The sequence below is a fragment of the Danio rerio genome, chromosome 7 (assembly GCF_049306965.1).
Source record: "Danio rerio strain Tuebingen ecotype United States chromosome 7, GRCz12tu, whole genome shotgun sequence".
NCBI classification, from domain to species: Eukaryota; Metazoa; Chordata; class Actinopteri; order Cypriniformes; family Danionidae; genus Danio; species Danio rerio.
The window spans coordinates 965,987-987,500 of record NC_133182.1 but is presented as its reverse complement, the minus strand read 5'-3'; the positions used below and the strand labels follow the sequence as shown (position 1 = coordinate 987,500).

At 41.3% G+C, this 21,514-nt stretch overlaps 2 protein-coding genes across 3 annotated transcripts in view; both read left to right on the top strand.

The window, feature by feature from the left end:
* Positions 1-16,875, top strand: part of LOC101886393 (mitogen-activated protein kinase kinase kinase 11) — a 59,451-nt gene extending 42,576 nt beyond the window's left edge. Inside the window, exons 5-11 of one of the 2 annotated variants that reach the window (XM_073907802.1) lie at positions 1-18; positions 628-871; positions 3,196-3,303; positions 3,701-3,839; positions 3,962-4,068; positions 8,163-8,681; positions 11,077-16,875. The exon at positions 1-18 is cut by the window's left edge and continues 158 nt beyond it. In XM_073907802.1, the coding sequence (XP_073763903.1) occupies positions 1-18; positions 628-871; positions 3,196-3,303; positions 3,701-3,839; positions 3,962-4,068; positions 8,163-8,681; positions 11,077-11,651 (1,710 nt within the window). In that variant the 3' untranslated portion in view covers positions 11,652-16,875. Of the gene's footprint in view, positions 19-627; positions 872-3,195; positions 3,304-3,700; positions 3,840-3,961; positions 4,099-8,162; positions 8,682-11,076 lie in introns of both variants that reach the window. The other variant, XM_073907801.1, reaches the window with a different exon arrangement.
* alpk1 (alpha-kinase 1) overlaps positions 1-21,514 on the top strand; it is an 859,942-nt gene that overhangs the window by 503,282 nt on the left and 335,146 nt on the right. The window lies entirely within an intron of this gene.

Sequence of the window (21,514 nt, the reverse complement as noted above, 5' to 3'; positions counted from 1 at the left end):
CTGCGCGCCAAAGAGAAGGTGCAACACACACGCGCAGTATACACTGATTTTACCCCCAGAGAGATGATGAAACCCTTAACCATCACATCAGCAGGACGCTTGCCTTACCTCACTATATTAGACTTGAATCCCACTCGAGTCATGAAGAGCTGTGAACTGATCCAAGACTGCTCTATACATCCTTTACCACTGTCTTTCATTCATTCATTCATTCATTCATTTTCATTTTGGCCTAGTCCCTTTATTAACCAGGGGTTACCACAGAGGAATGAACCGCCAACTATTTCAACAAATGTTTTACACAGCCGATGCCCTTCCAGTCACAACCCAGTACTGGGAAACACCCATACACACCCAGTTACACACATACATTATGGCCAATTTACTTCATCAGTTCCCCTATAGCGCATGTGTTTGGACTGTGTTAAAAACCGGAGCACCACGCCAACACGAGGAGAACATGCAAACTCCACACAGAAATGCCAACTGACCCAGCCAAGACTCGAACCAGCGACCTTCTTGCTGTGAGGCCACAGTGCTAACCACTGCACCACCGTGCCGCCCTTAACCAGTGTTTTTAGTTCATATTAATACAGTAATCTTGTGTGTGTGCGTGTGTGTGTGTAGGAGCTGCGCTGCCGTGAGGAGGAGCTGAAGCGAGCAGCGCTGGAGCAGAAGTCTCATGAGGAGTTCCTCCGCCAGCGGGAGCAGCAGCTGGCCCAGTGGGAGCAGGAGGTGTTCGAGCGCGAGCTCTCGCTGCTCATCCTCAACCTCAACCACAACCACAGACCCAACGTCAAGAAGCGCAAGGGCACCTTCAAGAAGCACAAGCTCAAGGGGAAGAACGGAGAGAAGATCAGCATGCCTCAGGGTCAGCTATACACACACACACACACACACACACACACACACACACACACACACACACACACACACGTTTACTGACACTATGTGGCTGTGGGGATTCTAACAAGCTCTGTTTTAGAAGCGTGTCAATCTCATGAGCTCGTTCCTGAGCTGCAGCTGATCACAGGGCGCTGAACAGAGCTTTTAATCACGGTATATTTGCTAATCCAGGGGCCTCAGAAAAAAATTCAGATGTATGAAACACTGCGTACGCTGAATCACACGCATATTCTCTTTGTACATCCGAGTGAACGTGAAACTGAGCGCAACATGCACGAGCATAAAACCCCTCCCTGACTCCTCCCCCGTATGAATATGCTAATGACGCTACTTTGGCAAAACCCAACGAAAAAGCAACGGCAAAAGCAAGCAAGAAGTGAAACTTTGAACAGAATGTGAACTGGAGGTGCTGCTTTCAGAGGTAGACCGGAGAAAAGCGGTGTTATTTGCAAGTTTGTTCTCCGGAATTAACAACAAAAGAAAAAAATAGAGTGGGAGAGTTTAGCTGATGCGGTTAACACAGTTGGGTCTGAACATCGCACTGAGTGAATTAAAGAGAAATAGTGTGATTAATAGGTGTGAAATGTTGCAGAACTCTTAACAGTCTCAGTGGCGCAGCTCGTAAGTCGCATGTTAACATGTTTTGACACGTTCGAGCATAAACTCTGTTCGAATCCAGCGTCTGATGAACTCTTTCTTCTTTTTCCCCCGCTACATATCAGATTTTGCCTTCTATTTATCACGAGAAAGACAAGTAGGAATCATTAATAAGTCTGTGCATCATATTTTATTTGCACATTTATTGAATGGAAATGTTTCTGATTCACGCATGCAAATTCATCTTCAGATAGTGTCTTTATAGCAATGTGCATGCGGTAGATAGCTCAGATTACATTGTTGAAAACAGGCGACCGCTGCAAATTGCGCTTTAATGTTTAGCTGGTCAAATGTATGGTATGGAAACCTTATATACCTGCTAGATGAACCCGTCTCATACAGCTGCCATTGCACGGCTCAGACACTTTGTAGAGAGGAATTTAACACAACTGCCTCTAGGAGTCGCCAATGCAAATAAAACAGACACGCACAAAAAATGTGCGTACGCCAGCCAGAAAGCTGCCGTGGAGCTGCGCACATTCCCACGTTCAGTTTATTGTTAGTAAATCCAAACGTGAGCGATTCTGAGCGTGAAACCTCAGTGGGAGGGGAAACCGCACTCCTACGTCTCAATGAGATTTGGATCATATTTTACCATCAGGAAATTTAAGAGAAGAGATTTGTTGTGTTTCTGTCACTCCAGTGCTACACACACTGCTGTGCAAACAGCACACCCTCACTGATTTACAGGGTGTCCGCAGTGTCTTGAAAAGTCCTAAAAGCTGATCAATTAATCATGAGAAAGTTTAGGCCCTTACAAGGAATTAAAAAGTCTTAATCTTGTTTTTAGAGGGTTTTAAATTGAGTTCAAGCGGTGTCAATGTTATTGTTGTGCTCCATTCATTTATTTAAGCACAACTGTTCATTAGCAACTCATTATTAAGTTAAAGGTTTAATACTGATTAAATAAGAAGTGGCGATGAGGTCTTCAAATATTCTGAGAAGGTCTTTAAAAGGTCTTCAAAAGGTTTTGTATTACCTTTAGGATCCTGCATATACCCTGATTTAGCATCACTGCTGCCCTTTAATATTGGACAGACATTTTCCTCCACTGATGTGGGGTTCATCACGGCTCTGTTCTCAGCCCCATTTTATTCTCCTGTAAATATGATTATATTTTAACTGCAAGGTTAATTTTGTATAAATGTGGGGTAGATTTCCATTTTTATGCTGATGACACACACATTTATGTACCCCTTAAAAATAATGATGGAAGCGCCCTTGATGACTTAATGAGACGTCTAACCCAGGGTGAGACATGGCTGTGTTCAAATTTGAAAGCATTTTAATTAGGATTGATTAGGGCTGGATGGGATATATCGTTGTAGATTATTTTATAATCCATGACACTTTATAAGCCTACATGTTAAATGCACACACACACTCACACACACAAATGCTAATCCCATCTGAATACACACCACAGAGGTCACCTGAAAACAACTGTGACTCAAAAACTAGAGCCGTCTGAATAGAGCTTTAGTCAAACTCTGCTGTATCGTCAGTTCAGCCACGTGGACATGTGTGTCATTTTTATGACTGGTGAATGTTGATCATGATTTGATTATAAGTAGTGTGTGTGTGTGTGTGTGTGTCTGTGTGTGTGTGTGTGTGTGTGTTTTTCTGCTGTAGATTTCATCCATAAGATCACGGTGCAAGCGTCTCCGGGTTTGGAGAAGAGGCGAAATTCTCCAGATTTGGGGTCTCCATCCATCGGCCCGCGCTTCAGAGCCATACAGCGTGAGTGTGTGTGTGTGTGTGTGTTCAGAAACAGCATTGTACATAATATAGGCTTGTTTTAAAAAGTAAATAATATCAAAATTAAGTACATTTTCAATTGAAACATAATAATCTTGTTTTTGGCGTTAAATAAACATAATTCTGCTTCCCCCATTGGCAGATTGTTTAGCATCTTATAATGAGAAATGATCTTAATTTTGACTCCTCATTTCTGAAAACAACAAAATATGTTTTGCTTCTCTAGAAAATGTTTCTTGATTTCAGGATTTTGAGATATATGTCCACTGGAAACAAGACAAAAAGACAATCCAATAAAATGCTGATCTTAGTTTGTAGTGTAGTTTCTGTGCTGTCCACACGTTGGCGCTGCTGCGTCTCAGCTGTGTTTTTTCTGCAGTGATGCCCAGTGAGAGTAAGTGGAGCTCAGTGTGGTCGCCAGAGTCTCTGCCTCTGAAGAACAGCAATGGAGAGAAGAGATTCACTACACACCTGAACCCCAAGAGCCCCAAAATCTTGAGACTCACTACACAGGACAGGTGTGTGTGTGTGTGTGTGTGTGTGTGTGTGCATGCTTGTGCGTTTTTTAACTGCATCAGTGTTTATGTGAACTGCTATAGTGACATGCTCTTGTGTGTGTGTGTGTGTGTGTGTGCGTCAGTTTGTCTATGAGAGCTAAACTCCTGGATGTGGACAGTAATGAGAATGGAGACTCAAAAGAGGACTTTGTGGAGTACATACCAGTGACACCAGAGTCCAGCCACAACGGTACACACACACACTCTTATACACACAAACGTAAGTCATACTCACACAATCATCAACTAAATCAAATAAAAACAATCACACACACACACATTGGTATTGGTGGTGTTCCTCCTCTACCCCTAAACTAAACCCTCACTGCAAAGCAGTGGACAAGTTTGTGTTAAGTATGCAGTTGCCTATGGCTACACACCCAAAGCACTTTACAATCATCAGCTGTCTCACTATACTGGAGCATCAGGACACATCACTATACTGGAGCATTAGGACACATCACTATACTGGAGCATTAGGACACATCACTATACTGGAGCATTAGGACACATCACTATACTGGAGCATTAGGACACATCACTATACTGGAGCATTAGGACACATCACTATACTGGGGCATTAGGACACATCACTATACTGGAGTATTAGGACACATCACTATACTGGAGTATTAGGACACATCACTATACTGGAGCATTAGGACACATCACTATACTGGAGCATTAGGACACATCACTATACTGGAGCATTAGGACACATCACTATACTGGAGCATTAGGACACATCACTATACTGGAGCATTAGGACACATCACTGTACTGGAGTATTAGTACACATCACTATACTGGAGCATTAGGACACATCACTATACTGGAGCATTAGGACACATCACTATACTGGAGTATTAGGACACTTAACTATACTGGAGCATTAGGACACATCACTATACTGGAGCATTAGGACACATCACTATACTGGGGCATTAGGACACATCACTATACTGGAGCATTAGGACACATCACTATACTGGAGCATTAGGACACATCACTATACTGGAGCATTAGGACACATCACTATACTGGAGCATTAGGACACATCACTATACTGGAGCATTAGGACACATCACTATACTGGAGCATTAGGACACATCACTATACTGGAGTATTAGGACACATCACTATACTGGAGTATTAGGACACATCACTATACTGGAGTATTAGGACACATCACTATACTGGGGCATTAGGACACATCACTATACTGGAGCATTAGGACACATCACTATACTGGAGCATTAGGACACATCACTATACTGGGGCATTAGGACACATCACTATACTGGAGTATTAGGACACATCACTATACTGGAGTATTAGGACACATCACTATACTGGAGTATTAGGACACATCACTATACTGGGGCATTAGGACACATCACTATACTGGAGTATTAGGACACATCACTATACTGGAGCATTAGGACACATCACTATACTGGAGAATTAGGACACATCACTATACTGGAGCATTAGGACACATCACTATACTGGAGCATTAGGACACATCACTATACTGGAGCATTAGGACACATCACTATACTGGAGTATTAGGACACATCACTATACTGGAGTATTAGGACACATCACTATACTGGAGTATTAGGACACATCACTATACTGGAGCATTAGGACACATCACTATACTGGAGCATTAGGACACTTAACTATACTGGAGTATTAGGACACATCACTATACTGGAGTATTAGGACACATCACTATACTGGAGTATTAGGACACATTACTATACTGGAGTATTAGGACACATCACTATACTGGAGTATTAGGACACATCACTATACTGGAGCATTAGGACACTTAACTATACTGGAGCATTAGGACACATCACTATACTGGAGCATTAGGACACTTAACTATACTGGAGTATTAGGACACATCACTATACTGGAGTATTAGGACACATCACTATACTGGAGCATTAGGACACATCACTATACTGGGGCATTAGGACACATCACTATACTGGAGCATTAGGACACATCACTATACTGGAGCATTAGGACACATCACTATACTGGGGCATTAGGACACATCACTATACTGGAGTATTAGGACACTTAACTATACTGGAGCATTAGGACACATCACTATACTGGAGCATTAGGACACATCACTATACTGGAGCATTAGGACACATCACTATACTGGAGCATTAGGACACATCACTATACTGGAGCATTAGGACACATCACTATACTGGAGCATTAGGACACATCACTATACTGGAGCATTAGGACACATCACTATACTGGAGTATTAAGACACATCACTATACTGGAGCATTAGGACACATCACTATACTGGAGTATTAGGACACATCACTATACTGGAGCATTAGCACACATCACTATACTGGAGCATTAGGACACATCACTTTACTGGAGTATCAGGACACATCACTATACTGGAGCATTAGGACACATCACTATACTGGAGTATTAGGACACATCACTATACTGGAGTATTAGGACACATCACTATACTGGAGTATCAGGACACATCACTATACTGGAGCATTAGGACACATCACTATACTGGAGTATTAGGACGCATTACTATACTGGAGCATTAGGACACATCACTATACTGGAGCATTAGCACACATCACTATACTGGAGCATTAGGACACATCACTATACTGGAGTATCAGGACACATCACTATACTGGAGCATTAGGACACATCACTATACTGGAGTATTAGGACACATCACTATACTGGAGTATTAGGACACATCACTATACTGGAGTATTAGGACACATCACTATACTGGAGTATTAGGACACATCACTATACTGGAGTATTAGGACACATCACTATACTGGAGTATTAGGACACATCACTATACTGGAGCATTAGGACACATCACTATACTGGAGTATTAGGACACATCACTATACTGGAGTATTAGGACACATCACTATACTGGAGCATTAGGACACTTAACTATACTGGAGTATTAGGACACATCACTATACTGGAGTATTAGGACACATCACTATACTGGAGCATTAGCACACATCACTATACTGGAGCATTAGGACACATCACTATACTGGAGTATTAGGACACATCACTATACTGGAGCATTAGGACACATCACTATACTGGAGTATTAGGACACATCACTATACTGGAGCATTAGGACACATCACTATACTGGAGTATTAGGACACATCACTATACTGGAGTATTAGGACACATCACTATACTGGAGTATTAGGACACATCACTATACTGGAGCGTTAGGACACATCACTATACTGGAGTATTAGGACACATCACTATACTGGAGCATTAGGACACTTAACTATACTGGAGTATTAGGACACATCACTATACTGGAGTATTAGGACACATCACTATACTGGAGCATTAGCACACATCACTATACTGGAGCATTAGGACACATCACTATACTGGAGTATTAGGACACATCACTATACTGGAGTATTAGGACACATCACTATACTGGAGTATTAGGACACTTAACTATACTGGAGTATTAGGACACATCACTATACTGGAGTATTAGGACACATCACTATACTGGAGCATTAGCACACATCACTATACTGGAGCATTAGGACACATCACTATACTGGAGTATTAGGACACATCACTATACTGGAGCATTAGGACACATCACTATACTGGAGTATTAGGACACATCACTATACTGGAGTATTAGGACACATCACTATACTGGAGTATTAGGACACATCACTATACTGGAGCGTTAGGACACATCACTATACTGGAGTATTAGGACACATCACTATACTGGAGCATTAGGACACTTAACTATACTGGAGTATTAGGACACATCACTATACTGGAGTATTAGGACACATCACTATACTGGAGCATTAGCACACATCACTATACTGGAGCATTAGGACACATCACTATACTGGAGTATTAGGACACATCACTATACTGGAGCATTAGGACACATCACTATACTGGAGTATTAGGACACATCACTATACTGGAGTATTAGGACACATCACTATACTGGAGTATTAGGACACATCACTATACTGGAGTATTAGGACACATCACTATACTGTCCTTGTAAACCACTAGAATCCATACACACTAGCACACTGCTCTGTGTATCTGTATTGTATCAGCTTATTTCAAAGTTTGTCTTTCTCTTTTTTTTCTGTCTGTCTGTCTGTGTGTGTGTGTGTGTGTGTGTGTGTGTGTGTGTGTGTGTGTGTGTGTGTGTGTGTGTGTCAGAGGGCTCAGAGAGTGAGGAGGGCTACTCTCCGTGTGCCTCTCCTCGTCCTGATCGCCCCTCTCTCTCCTGCACGGTGAAGAACACACACTCTGCTCTGCTCAGTAGCGGTGCCCTGCTTGCGTGTGTCGCTCTGGGCCGCAGTCTGGAGCCGCAGCCGCCACCGCCAACCCCCCCGCCACGGGCCTCGCCGCGCACACACCTGCCAGAGCTGCGCACACACCTGTCGGAGCCAGAGCTACGTACACACCTGTCAGAGCTGGAGCCTCACACACACCTATCGGAGCCACGTGCACACCTTCCGGAGCGGGACCTGATCAGCTTCAGCACAGACTCTCTGCCACGGGCGTTCCTGGAGTCCCTGGAGCTGCCACCGCCACCGCACCCACGGGGTAGAGAGCGCAGCGCTAGCAGAGCACACACTGACCAGAACACACTCTCTAATGGGGACATGGACGGACAGAGCCATAGCAGAGAGCGCAGGCGGAGGTCTTGCAGCAGCACACGTTCCTCACAGCTGGGTGAGATATTTATATGTGTGTGTGTGTGTATACAGTCAAGTCCACAGTTATTCATACACCTGGCGATATTCTGATTGCAAGGGCTCCTATATTATGTGCGGCTGCACATTGTGGTGGCTCAAGTCAGGAAAGAGCTGTAAAACCATCTTCAAATGTTTTGCAGTGGCTTCAGTGCAAAGCTGTGTAATTTCTGCTAAAAGAACTTGCTGGTTGAATAAAAGCATCTTTAAGTCAGAATTTGGCAGGGGTATGAATTATTTTGGGCTTGACATTTACATTTAAGGGGGTCACACATCAGATGCGCTGTTTGGCAACGCACCACGTCGCACTACGCATTGCTGTGCATTTTAAAATTCTACACATAGATTTCTATTAAGGTAGGCACTCCAGCGCCGCAAGTTGGCGGCTGTTTGTGGCAGCCAGCTGCAATTCAGGACACTGTTCATATTTCTGCTGTGCCACAGAGCGCCATCTGAACAGTTTTAAATTAATAACACTCGAATGTGAGCATCTAGTGTGCGATACTCCAAACTGCCATTTGCGCGTCACCGCCAGTGTGCGACCCCCTTTAGTCATTTAGCAGACGCTTTTGTCCAAAGTCACTTACAATTGAGGAGGCATTCAGCGATTAAACAAGAAGAGGCAATACACGCAACAAGTGCTAGTCAGACAAAGTAACTTAGTGCTACAGTAAGAGTGCTAGAGTTTTTGAGAGAGTGATTCTACAGGTGGTTTGTTAAGCCCACTCACCTGTTTGAGGCACACTTGGAGTATTTTGGGTTGGTGTGTGATAAGCTGGGAGAGAGAAGAGGGGTCTTGGTTTTATTCTTCGGGGTTCAGGTTCTTGCGTAAAGTTGTGGTTTGAAGGACACAAGGTCTGCAGTCCGAGTGGGAATGGGAAGATCATTGCTCCTGCATGGAACAGTGCATGGAAAGGCTCTGGAAGGTTGACTTATAGCCTCTCTGCAATGGTACCACAAGGTGGCTCCTGAAGGGGTGAAGACCTTTAGGAGCAGGTGGAGGTAAGGAGGGTGTAGAGTGTGTGAGGCTACTGGAGGTCGATGTAGACCTTTAGAAGCAGGTGAAGGTTAGAGGGTGTAACGTGTGTGAGGTTACTGAAGGGGATGTAGACCTTCAGGACCAAGATTAGGTAAGAGGGTGTAGCGCTTGTGAGGCTACTGAAGGGGATGTAGACCATCAGGACCAAGATTAGGTAAGAGGGTGTAGCGCTTGTGAGGCTACTGAAGGGGATGTAGACCTTTAGGACCAAGTGGAGGTAAGAGGGTGTAGCGTGTGTGAGGCTACTGAAGGGGATGTAGACCTTCAGGACCAAGTGGAGGTAAGAGGGTGTAGCGTGTGTGAGGCTACTGAAGGGGATGTAGACCTTCAGGACCAAGTGGAGGTAAGAGGGTGTAGCGTGTGTGAGGCTACTGAAGGGGATGTAGACCATCAGGACCAATATTAGGTAAGAGGGTGTAGCGCTTGTGAGGCTACTGGAGGGGATGTAGACCTTCAGGAGTCGGGGGAAGAAAGATGGTGCAGTCCTAATGGCTTTTCTGTAAGCAGGCATCAGTGATTTGAACTTGATCTGAGCTTCAACCCTTAACCAATGCAGAGAGATAAAGAGAGGCGTTGCGTGGGTTCTCTTGGGCTTGTCTTGAAGACCAGACCGAACTCTAGCATTCTGGATCATCTGTAGAAGATTAAGGCATTTATTTACATAGCACAATATTACAATGCAAAGAATAAAGATGATTAGAAACAGACTAGAAATGTGTTAAAAGAGGCTTTTAAGGAATGTAAAAGGAAATTAAGAGTGCAGGATGGGAGTCCAGCTAGAGGAGCATTGCAGGAGTCCAGCCTTGAAATAACAAGAGCTTGGACCAAAAGTTGAGCAGCAGAATCCTCTACCAAGAGTTTATTTTTGGATGTTGGAGAGTGCAAATCTGCCTGATCAGCCGTGTTAGCATTGTGCTCTTTGAAGGACAACTGATCATCCAGAATCACCCCAAGGTTCTTTACTGAACTACATGGGATGATGATGGATGATCCCAGCTGTGGTTCTTCTTCTTGGTGGTTAGCTGACATTACTCTGGACACCACGGCTCCTGATCCTCACACACTTGCTGTCTTGGTCACAGATGTGCCAGCGAGATGTGCACCAACACTCTGTCCTCTTCTGAACTCTATGTCCCCATAATGTTGTGTGTATTGCAATATATGAAGCAGAGCTGTGCTGTTCCTCTGCTGATGAACCCTTCACACTCTGCTCTACTGCTGAACTGAAGATCAGTGAAGATTAACCACCAGCTGCTCACATGCAGCCATCACACCTCCTCTGTTGTATGCATTTATAAATGTGTGTGTGTGTGTGTGTGTGTGTGTTTCTCTGCAGTGCTGGATCTTCCTCTGTGTCAGGACACACTGGATCAGAAGAGCCCACTGCCGTTCGCCCTGTACCCGGACCCTCGCCTCTGGAGCCCCAAAACCCGCCGTCTAGAGGTCAACATCATCCCCCGTCCGCGGCCCTCACCCAACCGGCCCCGCATTGACCCCTGGAGCTTTGTGTCTGCGGGCATGTCTGCAGAGCGACCCCGAGGCTCCAGCGGCCCCGCCAGCCCTCTGCTGGGCACACGGCCCTCGCCCACCAACCCATTCTCCAGCGGCGCCCTGTTCCCCTCCCCTGACTGCGACCCTTTTGCCCTGCAGCTGGAGCCAGCGGCAGCAGCGGAGCAAGGGTTTGACCCCTTCTGCCCGCCGTTCCCCACCTCGCGCTCGGCCCCCTGCTCCGCTAACGTCAGCCCCAGCCTGAGCCTGCGGGGGGCGCCACTGCAGCCGCCTGCCCCCCCGCTGCTGGAGCTCAGCTGGGTCAGTGTGTCCCGCCCGCCGGACAGCAGAGAGAGACTGCAGCCACCCCGCAGCCTGAGCGCATTCAGATCCGCAGCACCACTGCCAAACGACCGCTTCTGAATCAAACACACACAACGCTGATGATACACACACCGCGGGTAATACACACACCCAAACCCTCTCCGCCACCGCTGGTAATACACACACACACACAGCAAAAACCTGCTACAGCCAACAACTTGTTATAAAACTTGTTTATTTACCGCGGTGTGTTTTGTGCAGTCATGTGACTCCTGTCCTGCCCTCTGATTGGCTGATCAGGGGGTCTCAGAGTCTATGGTGTGTGTGTGTGCACGAGAACACAATACTGTGCCAAAGAAGAGCAGGATGTGTGTGTGTGTGTGTGTGTGTGTGTGCGCGTTGATGGATCTGTGCTGACCACTGCTGTTTGTGAACACAAACACACCTTCCATCTATTGAGCCAATAATACTTATATACAACACACGCACATACGCACACCTGATTATCAGTGCTTCTGTGAGTCAAAACTTTTAACAACATCTCTTAACATTATATATGTGCATTCATACATGCATAATATACAGTACACACACACACACACATATCATGTAAATCAAACTTTATCTTGTACGCAGTAGTCCCGATGAATCTTTAAACGGCACTTGTGTAAACAAAATGAGTGTGATATTGTAGGAATATATTTAAGCAGTAGTTTTGCGTAATGATTCATTCATTCTACCGATTCATTTTGAAATGAAGCAATGATTCGTGAGGGATGTTTAATTGAATCATTTGACTCAATTGATTCGTTCAGAAACTGATTCATTCAGGAAATGTTGCTCTGAGATGCACACATGAGTTTGTACTTCATCCTGCTTCAGGGACATTTATGTTGGACAACCATGACATGGCCAGAACTCACTATTACACAATATATTACACATATAGAATTAAATAATAATAATAATATTAATAAAAGGAAAAAAAGACCTGCGAGTTATTTTCATTGGCAAAACTCAAAAATACCCTATTATTTATCTGTGGGCTCTTATAAAGTCTTACATCTCAGAAACTGAATGTTAGGCTGTATAATGACTGAAATATTGTGCTGTAGATCTTCAATCATTTTCAGTCAGTCAGCTGTCTGTGTAGAGATACTCAGTCTGGCCTTATAATCACAGTAAAACTGGCAAACTATTAACTAGTTAAACCGGGGGTCACCAAACTTGTTCCTGGAGGGCCGGTGTCCTGCAGATTTGAGCTCCAACCCGAATCAAACACACCTGAACAAGCTGATCAAGCTCTTACTAGGTATACTTGAATCATCCAGGCAGGTGTGTTGAGGCAAGCTGGAGATAAACCCTGCAGGGCACCGGCCCTCCAGGACCGAGATTGGTGACCCCTTGTTTAAAGGTTCCCCATGTGTTTATGGAGCAGATATGCTGAGGAGAGTGATTATACATGTATAAATATAACCTGGACATCGTATTAAAGCTAAAGTTTTTAGAACTGTTAGGAGTAAAACTCTTAATGGGTGTAACACACTTTATTTATGATAAAAACGCTCAAAAATACGAACATTTATGATTAATATAAGGGTTTTTTATAGGGTTTGAGATTAAATATGTCCATTTCTCTCAGGAAATGTGATTAACAGTGTCTGCAAATGTGTAAAGATTGGTCAGTCAAGCAGCAGAATGAGTGCTTATGGCTTATGAATAATGTAAATAGCAATAGAAAACTATAGTCTTGCATAATGTGTGCTGTAAAAGGTAGATGATGTTTTGTTGATTTAAGCATGAATTTGCTTAATTTTGGACAATTATTTCTGAAAACTAAAGGTCTTAAAGGCACAGTTCACGTCCTCATTTTGATTCAGCCCTGTGTGAGTTTCTTTCTTCCGCTGAAGGTTAAAGATATTCTGAGGATCACTGGTTAAACAGTTCTGTGGTCCTGCTTTGGATGTGATTGTCTGCTTTCCTCAGTGCTCCTCAGAATGATAATGGAGGAAAATGTTCATTTTAGGGTGAACTGGCCCTTTAAGAGCTTCAGTCTTTCTGCTGCGTCACTAGTGAATGAATCGTGAGAACACAAACACTGAGCGAGTGTGTATGTATGTGTGTGTGTGTGTTGTACTCTGTCTCCCCCTGCTGGACGCTCAGTCAGCTTCATACCGTCCCCTATAGCAGGGGTGTTAAACTCCGTTCCTGGAGGGCCGCAGCTCTGCACAGTTTACTCACCTGCAGGTCCCGATCAAGCCTGAAGGACTGAATTAGTGTTATCAGCTGTGTTTATTTAGGGTTAGAACTAAACTGTGTAGAGCTGCGGCCCTCCAGGAACTGAGGGCCTCTATTAGACGCACGCACACACACAATTTTCTTGAAAATTGGCGGTAAATGTTAATTCTCATATGGGATATATTAAAAAGTTCAATTTAAACAGCAGTAAATGATTATTTTCAGCAGTGAGAAGTAGCATCATCAGGTAATGAACCGTATGAGCAAGTCAGAGTTTAGTTTTTTGGTTTATTCCTGGCAAATATAAACTTGCGAATGTTTCTATGCACACATTTTCTTTGTTTCTCGTAACTAACACATTTCACAGCAATGAATACTAGTAAAAATGCTGATTTTATCTGCAGCTCAGTCAGAATCCATAACAACATGCGATAGGTGTCGTTACTACTTTAACAAATTCACAGTGAAGAAGCGCTTCTGTAACCATGACGACCTGACAGCGTGCTGACGTGAGCTTTAGTTTATTCCTCGCAACTCTGATAAACTTGCAAATGTTTCTAGACACAAATTCAACAACCTGAAATGAAAAGGTCTGTATTTATTTATTATGCAATTTTTTTTTACAATTTTAGTCTTTCAAAGTTTAGTGAAAATGAGAAACTTTAATTCAGTCAGCATTGTGAGATGGTGCGATTCTAATAGTTTTACAATTTTGAGTTATAATTTCACCGTTTATACCTCTGATTTAACTTTTCAATAATTGTAATAATGTTGCAAATGTTTATATACAATGTTGACTTTTTTTTATATTTCGCAACAATGTATACTTTAAAAAAAGATTTGAACCTGCAGTTCAGTCTGAATCGTCATAACTGTGCGATAGTTGCGTTACGGGGAAAATTTAACAATTGACAAAATGTTAGCCCATGATTCAGTCAGCATTCCTAAAATGTAGATATTTTATTTCACATTTCTTAGTTCATAACTTGCAATTAACTTCACAATGAAAATCGTAATACACTTCAACCAGATTTTAGAAGTTCGAAATTCTGTGAACATTTTTACTATTTTACATTTGACAAGAAATGAACTCACCATTCAGCGATTCTAACATTTTAATTTCACATTTCTTTCATACCTCGGAATAAACATCGCAATAATGATCATAATATACCTGCTGATTTAATATACACAAATCTGACAATCTGCAAGTTTGTGTTTATTAATTATGCAATAGTTTTTCATAATTCAGTCAGCATTGTGAGAGTCGCAGTTCTCATAATTGTACAATTTTGAGTTATAATTTCCTTGGTTTATACCTCGGAATTAACTTTGCAATAATAATCGCAATGGTTTTGCAAGTGTAAATACAAAAATTTGACAATATTAACTTTTCTTTTTCTGATTTTTTTTTTCTAACGTGCAGTTCAGTCTGACCTCATAACTGTGCGATAGTTGCGTTACTATTTTAACGTTTTGATAGTGAAAATTTCACAATTGACTAAATGTTATTTTACGATTCAGTCAGCATTGTGAGACCGTTGCGACTCATAATCCTACAATTTAGACATTTTGTTTCACATTTGTTAGTTTATACCTTGCAATTAACTTCGCAATAAAAATCGCAATACACTTGCAAATGTTTATAAACAGAAATCAGACTAATTTTGCTCTTTTTCGCTGAAATGCAAGTTTTTGCAAAACTTTTAAAAGTAATTTTAGACTGGAAATTTTGTGAACGTTAATATTTTTACTATTTCACAATTGACAGGAGATGAACTCACGATTCAGTCAGCGTTGTGAGATTGCTGCGATTCTGATCATATTTTAATTTCATAGTTTTACCGCGCAATAAATGCACAATACACCTGCAAACTTTAATAACACAAATCCGACAATCTCACTGTCTTGATTTTTACTTCTGAATTGCGAATTTCATCTCAGTTCTGCAATTCATGTTTTGTTTTGTGGGAATTTTGCTATTATTTCTCTAAATTTGCTATTGGAATGACTATTTTATTTTTTTGAATCGACACAATCGTGACTCACGACTCTGTCAGCATCGCAATTCTAATAATCAAACAATTCTGACTTTAAATTTCACATTTCTTAGTTCAAACTTCGCAATAATAATCGCAATAAACAACTTTTTTATTCTCACAAATCTGTTCCCAATCTGCGACGATGTACACTTAAAATAAAAAGAAAGAAAGTGTTCAGTCAGAATTCACCATAAGCTAGTAGTATGGTGAAAATGTGTGTCTGTAGCGCTTCATGACGAGCCGGTCAAACAGCACTGATAGCGGTGGTCAGCACAGATGATGGAGAGTGTTTATCATGTCATAAACACACAACCTCCTGCGTCCTACTGTATGATGATGATGATGATGTAGCTCTTCATATTTATTACTGAGGCCTTCACACACTGGATTCAGAGACACAGTCCACTTCAGGACGCTCCATTAGATTATGTTAGTGTTCTTCACTGGAGGTATGGGTGCTGCAAAGGGACAAATCTCTGTGTGCCTTCAAATACTGTCAAAGCTTCAGGCTGGTGTCAGGACTCAAGCGAGAGCGTTGACTGATCAACAGCAGAACTCTGGTTGTGTTTGTGTTCCCCTTTTATTGTCGTTGTTTTGTTTGTTTTTTGTTTGATTTCTTTGAACCAAAACACTTGGAGATGCACATGGCGTTTGCTCCTCCTCTTCCTCTGCCGCCGGGAACTCTGGGGGATGGAGTTCTGATGACCATTCCTGCTTTATGTTAAGCTTATTTGGATATATATATATATATATATACTCTGTGTAAGTGTGTGTGTGTGTGTGTGTGTGTGTGTGTGTGTGTGTGTAAAGCCCTTTTAATTGCTGTGTGTGTGATGTTGTGATCTCTCTTGGGCTGGGCCTAATCACTTCATCACTGTGTGTGTGTGTGAGACAGAAAGAGATAGACTGTGTGTGTGTGTTTAAAGTGCGTCTGAATGTTTATTTTGCTAATTGTAAAGGGTTTTAACCTGTGGAACTTTAAAAATGAGTCAAGATATACTGCAAAATGGAGCGAGACCAAATAAAGTTTAACACAACTCTAACAGCGTGTGCACTTTACTCACTGTTTACCACAGCTTCATTCTATTTGTTTTGGGGGGGGGGGGGGGGAACACAAGCGTCAACACAAACAGGAAGTTGCCAAACTTTTATCTCAGTATGACTTCCAAATGAATATTGAGTAGGGGGCGGGGTTTACTTCAGGATGGCAGCAGCTCACTGCAACTGTCACATCGTCGCAACACTGAAGCTGAGCAGGGCTGAGGCTGGTCAGTGTCTGGATGGGAGAGCACATGGGGAATCTAGGTTAGTGAGGCCAGCAGGGGGCGCTCAACCTGTGGTCTGTGTGAGTCCTAATGCCCCAGTATAGTGAAGGGGACTCTATACTGCTCAGTGAGCGCCGTCTTTCAGATGAGCTGTTAAAGTGAGCTCCTGACTCTCTGTGCTCATTAATAATCCCAGGATGTCCTTGGTAAAAGAATAGGGGTTTCACCCCGGCATCCTGACCAAATCTGCCCACTGGCCTCTGTCCATCATGGCCTCCTAACATCCCCATATTGTTATTGGCTTCATCACTCTGTCTCCTCTCCACCAATCAGCTGCTGTGGTCTGGCGCAAAATGACGTCGCCTCATCCAGGTGGATGCTGCACACTGGTGCTGGATGAGTGTGTGTGTGTGTGTGTGTGTGTGTGTGTGTGTGTGTGTGTGTGTGTGTGTGTGTGTGCGCGTGCGCATCTGATCTGAGGCTCCGCTCATTCAGCTTATAAATATGAATCTGTAAACAGCTGTTTCCATGGACACCGCAGGTACATTTACTCTCTCTCTTTCTCTCTCACACACACTCCAGGAACAGATCCTCCAGTGCCACTGTACAGCAGATCCTGTACCCCAAACATTTGCATTTATTAATATTTTAAATGAACTTTGCTTTGAATCCGCCTGATTAATAACAATATTAGTTTTAGAGTCCTACAGATGTGCTGATGATTCTGACTGAGCGCTGGGTCACCCTCATTAATATTCAGCTCTTTGCTGATTGGCTGCTTCAGCTTCAGAGGTGGGGCTTAACCTTATATTGGCCCTCTGTGATTCGCTGAATGAAACGATTCTCAATCTGACTGGAGAGCTTTTTTAAATAGACAGTTTACATGTTTAAATATTATTATATCGTCACATTTACAATTTATACTTTTTGTACATTTTTATTTTACTTTTAATTCTTTTAGTGATGATGTAGCAATTTAAGCAGCATATAAGCCCCTAATTAATATTTATTAAAGTAACATTTATTAACATGTATAATTACTTCAATTACAAAATTATGAAGTAGATTTTAACCCTATAACCTGCACCTCATTTTGAGCATTTTCCAGAAAACGACTTACCCAAATATAAATGTCTGTAGCTCTTGAACCCTGTGGTCTATGTTCACAAGTCTGGTTTTGTTTGAAACTAGACATTGAGTTATTGTTACCCTTGGATGCCAAACTAGCCAAAGTAGTAAAGAAACAGAGTAAAACATGTTAAAATATAGGTGAAAGTGAATTGCGATTAGTGTCAATGAAATTTATTAGAGGAAAAATTAATGTGACTATCATGATAATGGCATGGAAACACCAGAAATATAGAGCTGAATGTCTGACTATGTTTTGATTCAAATTTCATGATGATACTCCCAAAAATGTAGCTTCTGTAAGCTTTTATGAAAAAAAAAAAAAGGACAGGCGTCCTTTCTAAAAAGCCACTTGGAAACTCCAACTGGACACCTGGTAACCAAATGAGTCAAAATTACATAATGCATAAATGCATATCTATTCAACACTGTTCTGCCTACAAAACCACACAAGATAAAAGTATTTCAGATGAACATTTGTGGCACTTTCTCATTTGGTGTCCATTTGGAGTCTCCAATTGACATTTTATATAAAAAAACGCCTGGACTTTTTGTGAATAAAAATTAAAACAAAAGCCTTATCTTAAGTAATAGATTACAGAAACTACACTTTTGAACTATTTCCAAAACATATTACTTTATGTTAGTTTATTTAGTCTAAGAAACACTTCAAAATAATATTTAGACGTATTTTCACATTTCAATGTTTTTATTTAGAAATTTTCTGATAACAGAAAAAAACATTTAATTGTAAATAGCAGCTTTTCATTCAAACAAACCTAAAACATTAAAGTGCTACATATAATCTATATCAAATTGTAAATAATAGTAGTGTAACAAATATCTATTTATAGTATTTACAGTGCAGAAGAACACTCAAGACAGTCACTGATGAGGTTTATTTTCTAATCATCTGGAATCCAAACTGTAGCACATGTAATAAATATACGCATATATTTATCAAATAGTGTTTCAAGTGTATTTTTAAGTTGTCTTTTATAAATGTTTTTTTATTTTTAAGGTTGTATAAAATTACTGCTAAAAACAATAAAATTACTGCTAAAAACAAGAAAAAATCTCAATGTCTTACCAAACCAACAACCCAAAATAAAACCCCCAACAGCATATTAGAGCATGTCTGAGTTAGTAGGAGAACAACAACAGGTTTATTTGCTTGCATATATTTGTGCAAATGGACCATCTGCAGAGTCTGAAGCTCATCACAGCCAGAGCTGACATCTGCATTAGGAGGAGTTTGAATATAATAGTGTTTGTTTACTTTCTCTCTCTCTCTCTCACACACACACACACACACACACACACACACACACACACACACACACACACCATAAAGAATCCTGTTGCCATGGAAACAGAAAGAGAAGAGCCTGTGTGTGTGTGTGTGTGTTGTGTAACACATCTGCAGACGTTTGGATCTTCAATCTTCTCCTCTAATGAAGTTTTGTTCTGTCTCCTCACACTAATTTCTGTCTCCTCGTCTCCTGTTTAACATCATATTTCATCTTCCGCTTCTGATATCACTACTTCATTTCCCAGATCTCTGATGAGCAGAGATGATGCTTATTGGAATGATTGCTACTATTATTATTTAAAACCACATGTTGAGCATCGCATTTCAGCTTTATATCGCAGGGGAAAAGACTTCTGAAGATTCACCACATCTTTAACTCAGGATAAAAATATAGAAACAAAAATACAACAACAACAACAACAAAAACTTACCCCTGTAGTGTAAAACAATCACCACAGCAGATCAATCACTGTAGTGAATGTGTTACCATAGCAACTGTAGAATCACCACAACAGATCAATTACTGTAGTTGTTGTGTTACCATAGCAACTGTAGAATCACCACAGAAGATCAATCACTGTAGTGAATGTGTTACCATAGCAACTGTAGAATCACCACAGAAGATCAATACCTGAAGTGAATAAAAGGAGATTAATCACTGTAGTGACTGTGTTACCATAGTGACTAGAAATAATTCAAGTACTTTAGTAATGGAGTGCTCTTGAGCCTTACTATAGTATAGTATTTTCCAGTGGGTGTGGTAAGCTACATTAACAATTAGAATAGTTCGCACACATGCTGTGACTCAGTTCATCAACACTTCCACTGCTATTTTTGAAACTAGTTACAGCAAGAAAAGCGGTGTCTAAACCATCTGCTGAAAATGTCTTTATAAGATGTGTTATTTAAACATGTCTTTAGATTGATTCTGATCATTGTACATTAATAAATTCAGCATTACAGACATTAGGCCGTCACGGTGGCACAGTGGGTAGAACAAACAGCACATGACAGTCTGCTGTGACTGAACTAAACTTAGAAACTGCAGCGCAGGTAAACCGAGGGCTTAATGAGAGGATCTGGAGGAAAACGCAAGTTTATTTCATAACAGAATCGTAATGGAGTTTAAATAAGTGAAGCAGGATTCAGTTGGGCTGTAAAAGTTTACTGTAAGACATTTTTCAGATCATGGGGATGTTTAACTAACTGAAATTACTATTGTTGACTAAATAATTTTAAAATAAAGTCCAAACATCCACGTTAAAGACCTGAACTTCCCATCACTACTGTCTATCTAATCAGAGCAGCCTTGCACACATACACTACTTAAGGCTGCTGTCTTGTGGGCTGCTGTATTTGAATTTGAGGATGGGCAGATGATAGTGGTCATGTGTCCTCTAAATACAGATTTAAAAAAATGTAAGACTGAGTTTTTATTATACAATATTTATTCTGATGATTTTGTATATTGTACCTAACAAATATCCTTATTTAGAAAAAAAACTGAAACTAAAACTAATAAAAAATAAACTAAAACAGACATTTTTAAAATAAAGAAACTAATAAAAACTAGTAAATCTGCCTCTGAAACTAATTAAAACTAACTGAATTCGAAAATACTGTTAGGAAGTTCGGATCATTTTACTGACTCGGATCTTTGAGTCTTGTTCATTAAGATGAACGAATCTTTTTTCGAGTCATTTCGTCCATTTGGTTCAATTTGCCAAAATATTATTAAAATGTAACGAATACCTTCCAAACACATCTACAACTAGCCCAAAAGGTTGATCACACGACAAATAAGTCATAACTAGAATACTATAAGAAGGAGAAATAATAACTCAATGTTGACCTGCTCTTTTGTCTATGAAGGTATTGTCGTCTGTTTGCTCAGCTCAGCTCTTCATGTCTTCAAATGTCAGGGGTTCATTCACGTTACACTGACAGACACATATAATCTTAATCAATGCACAGTCT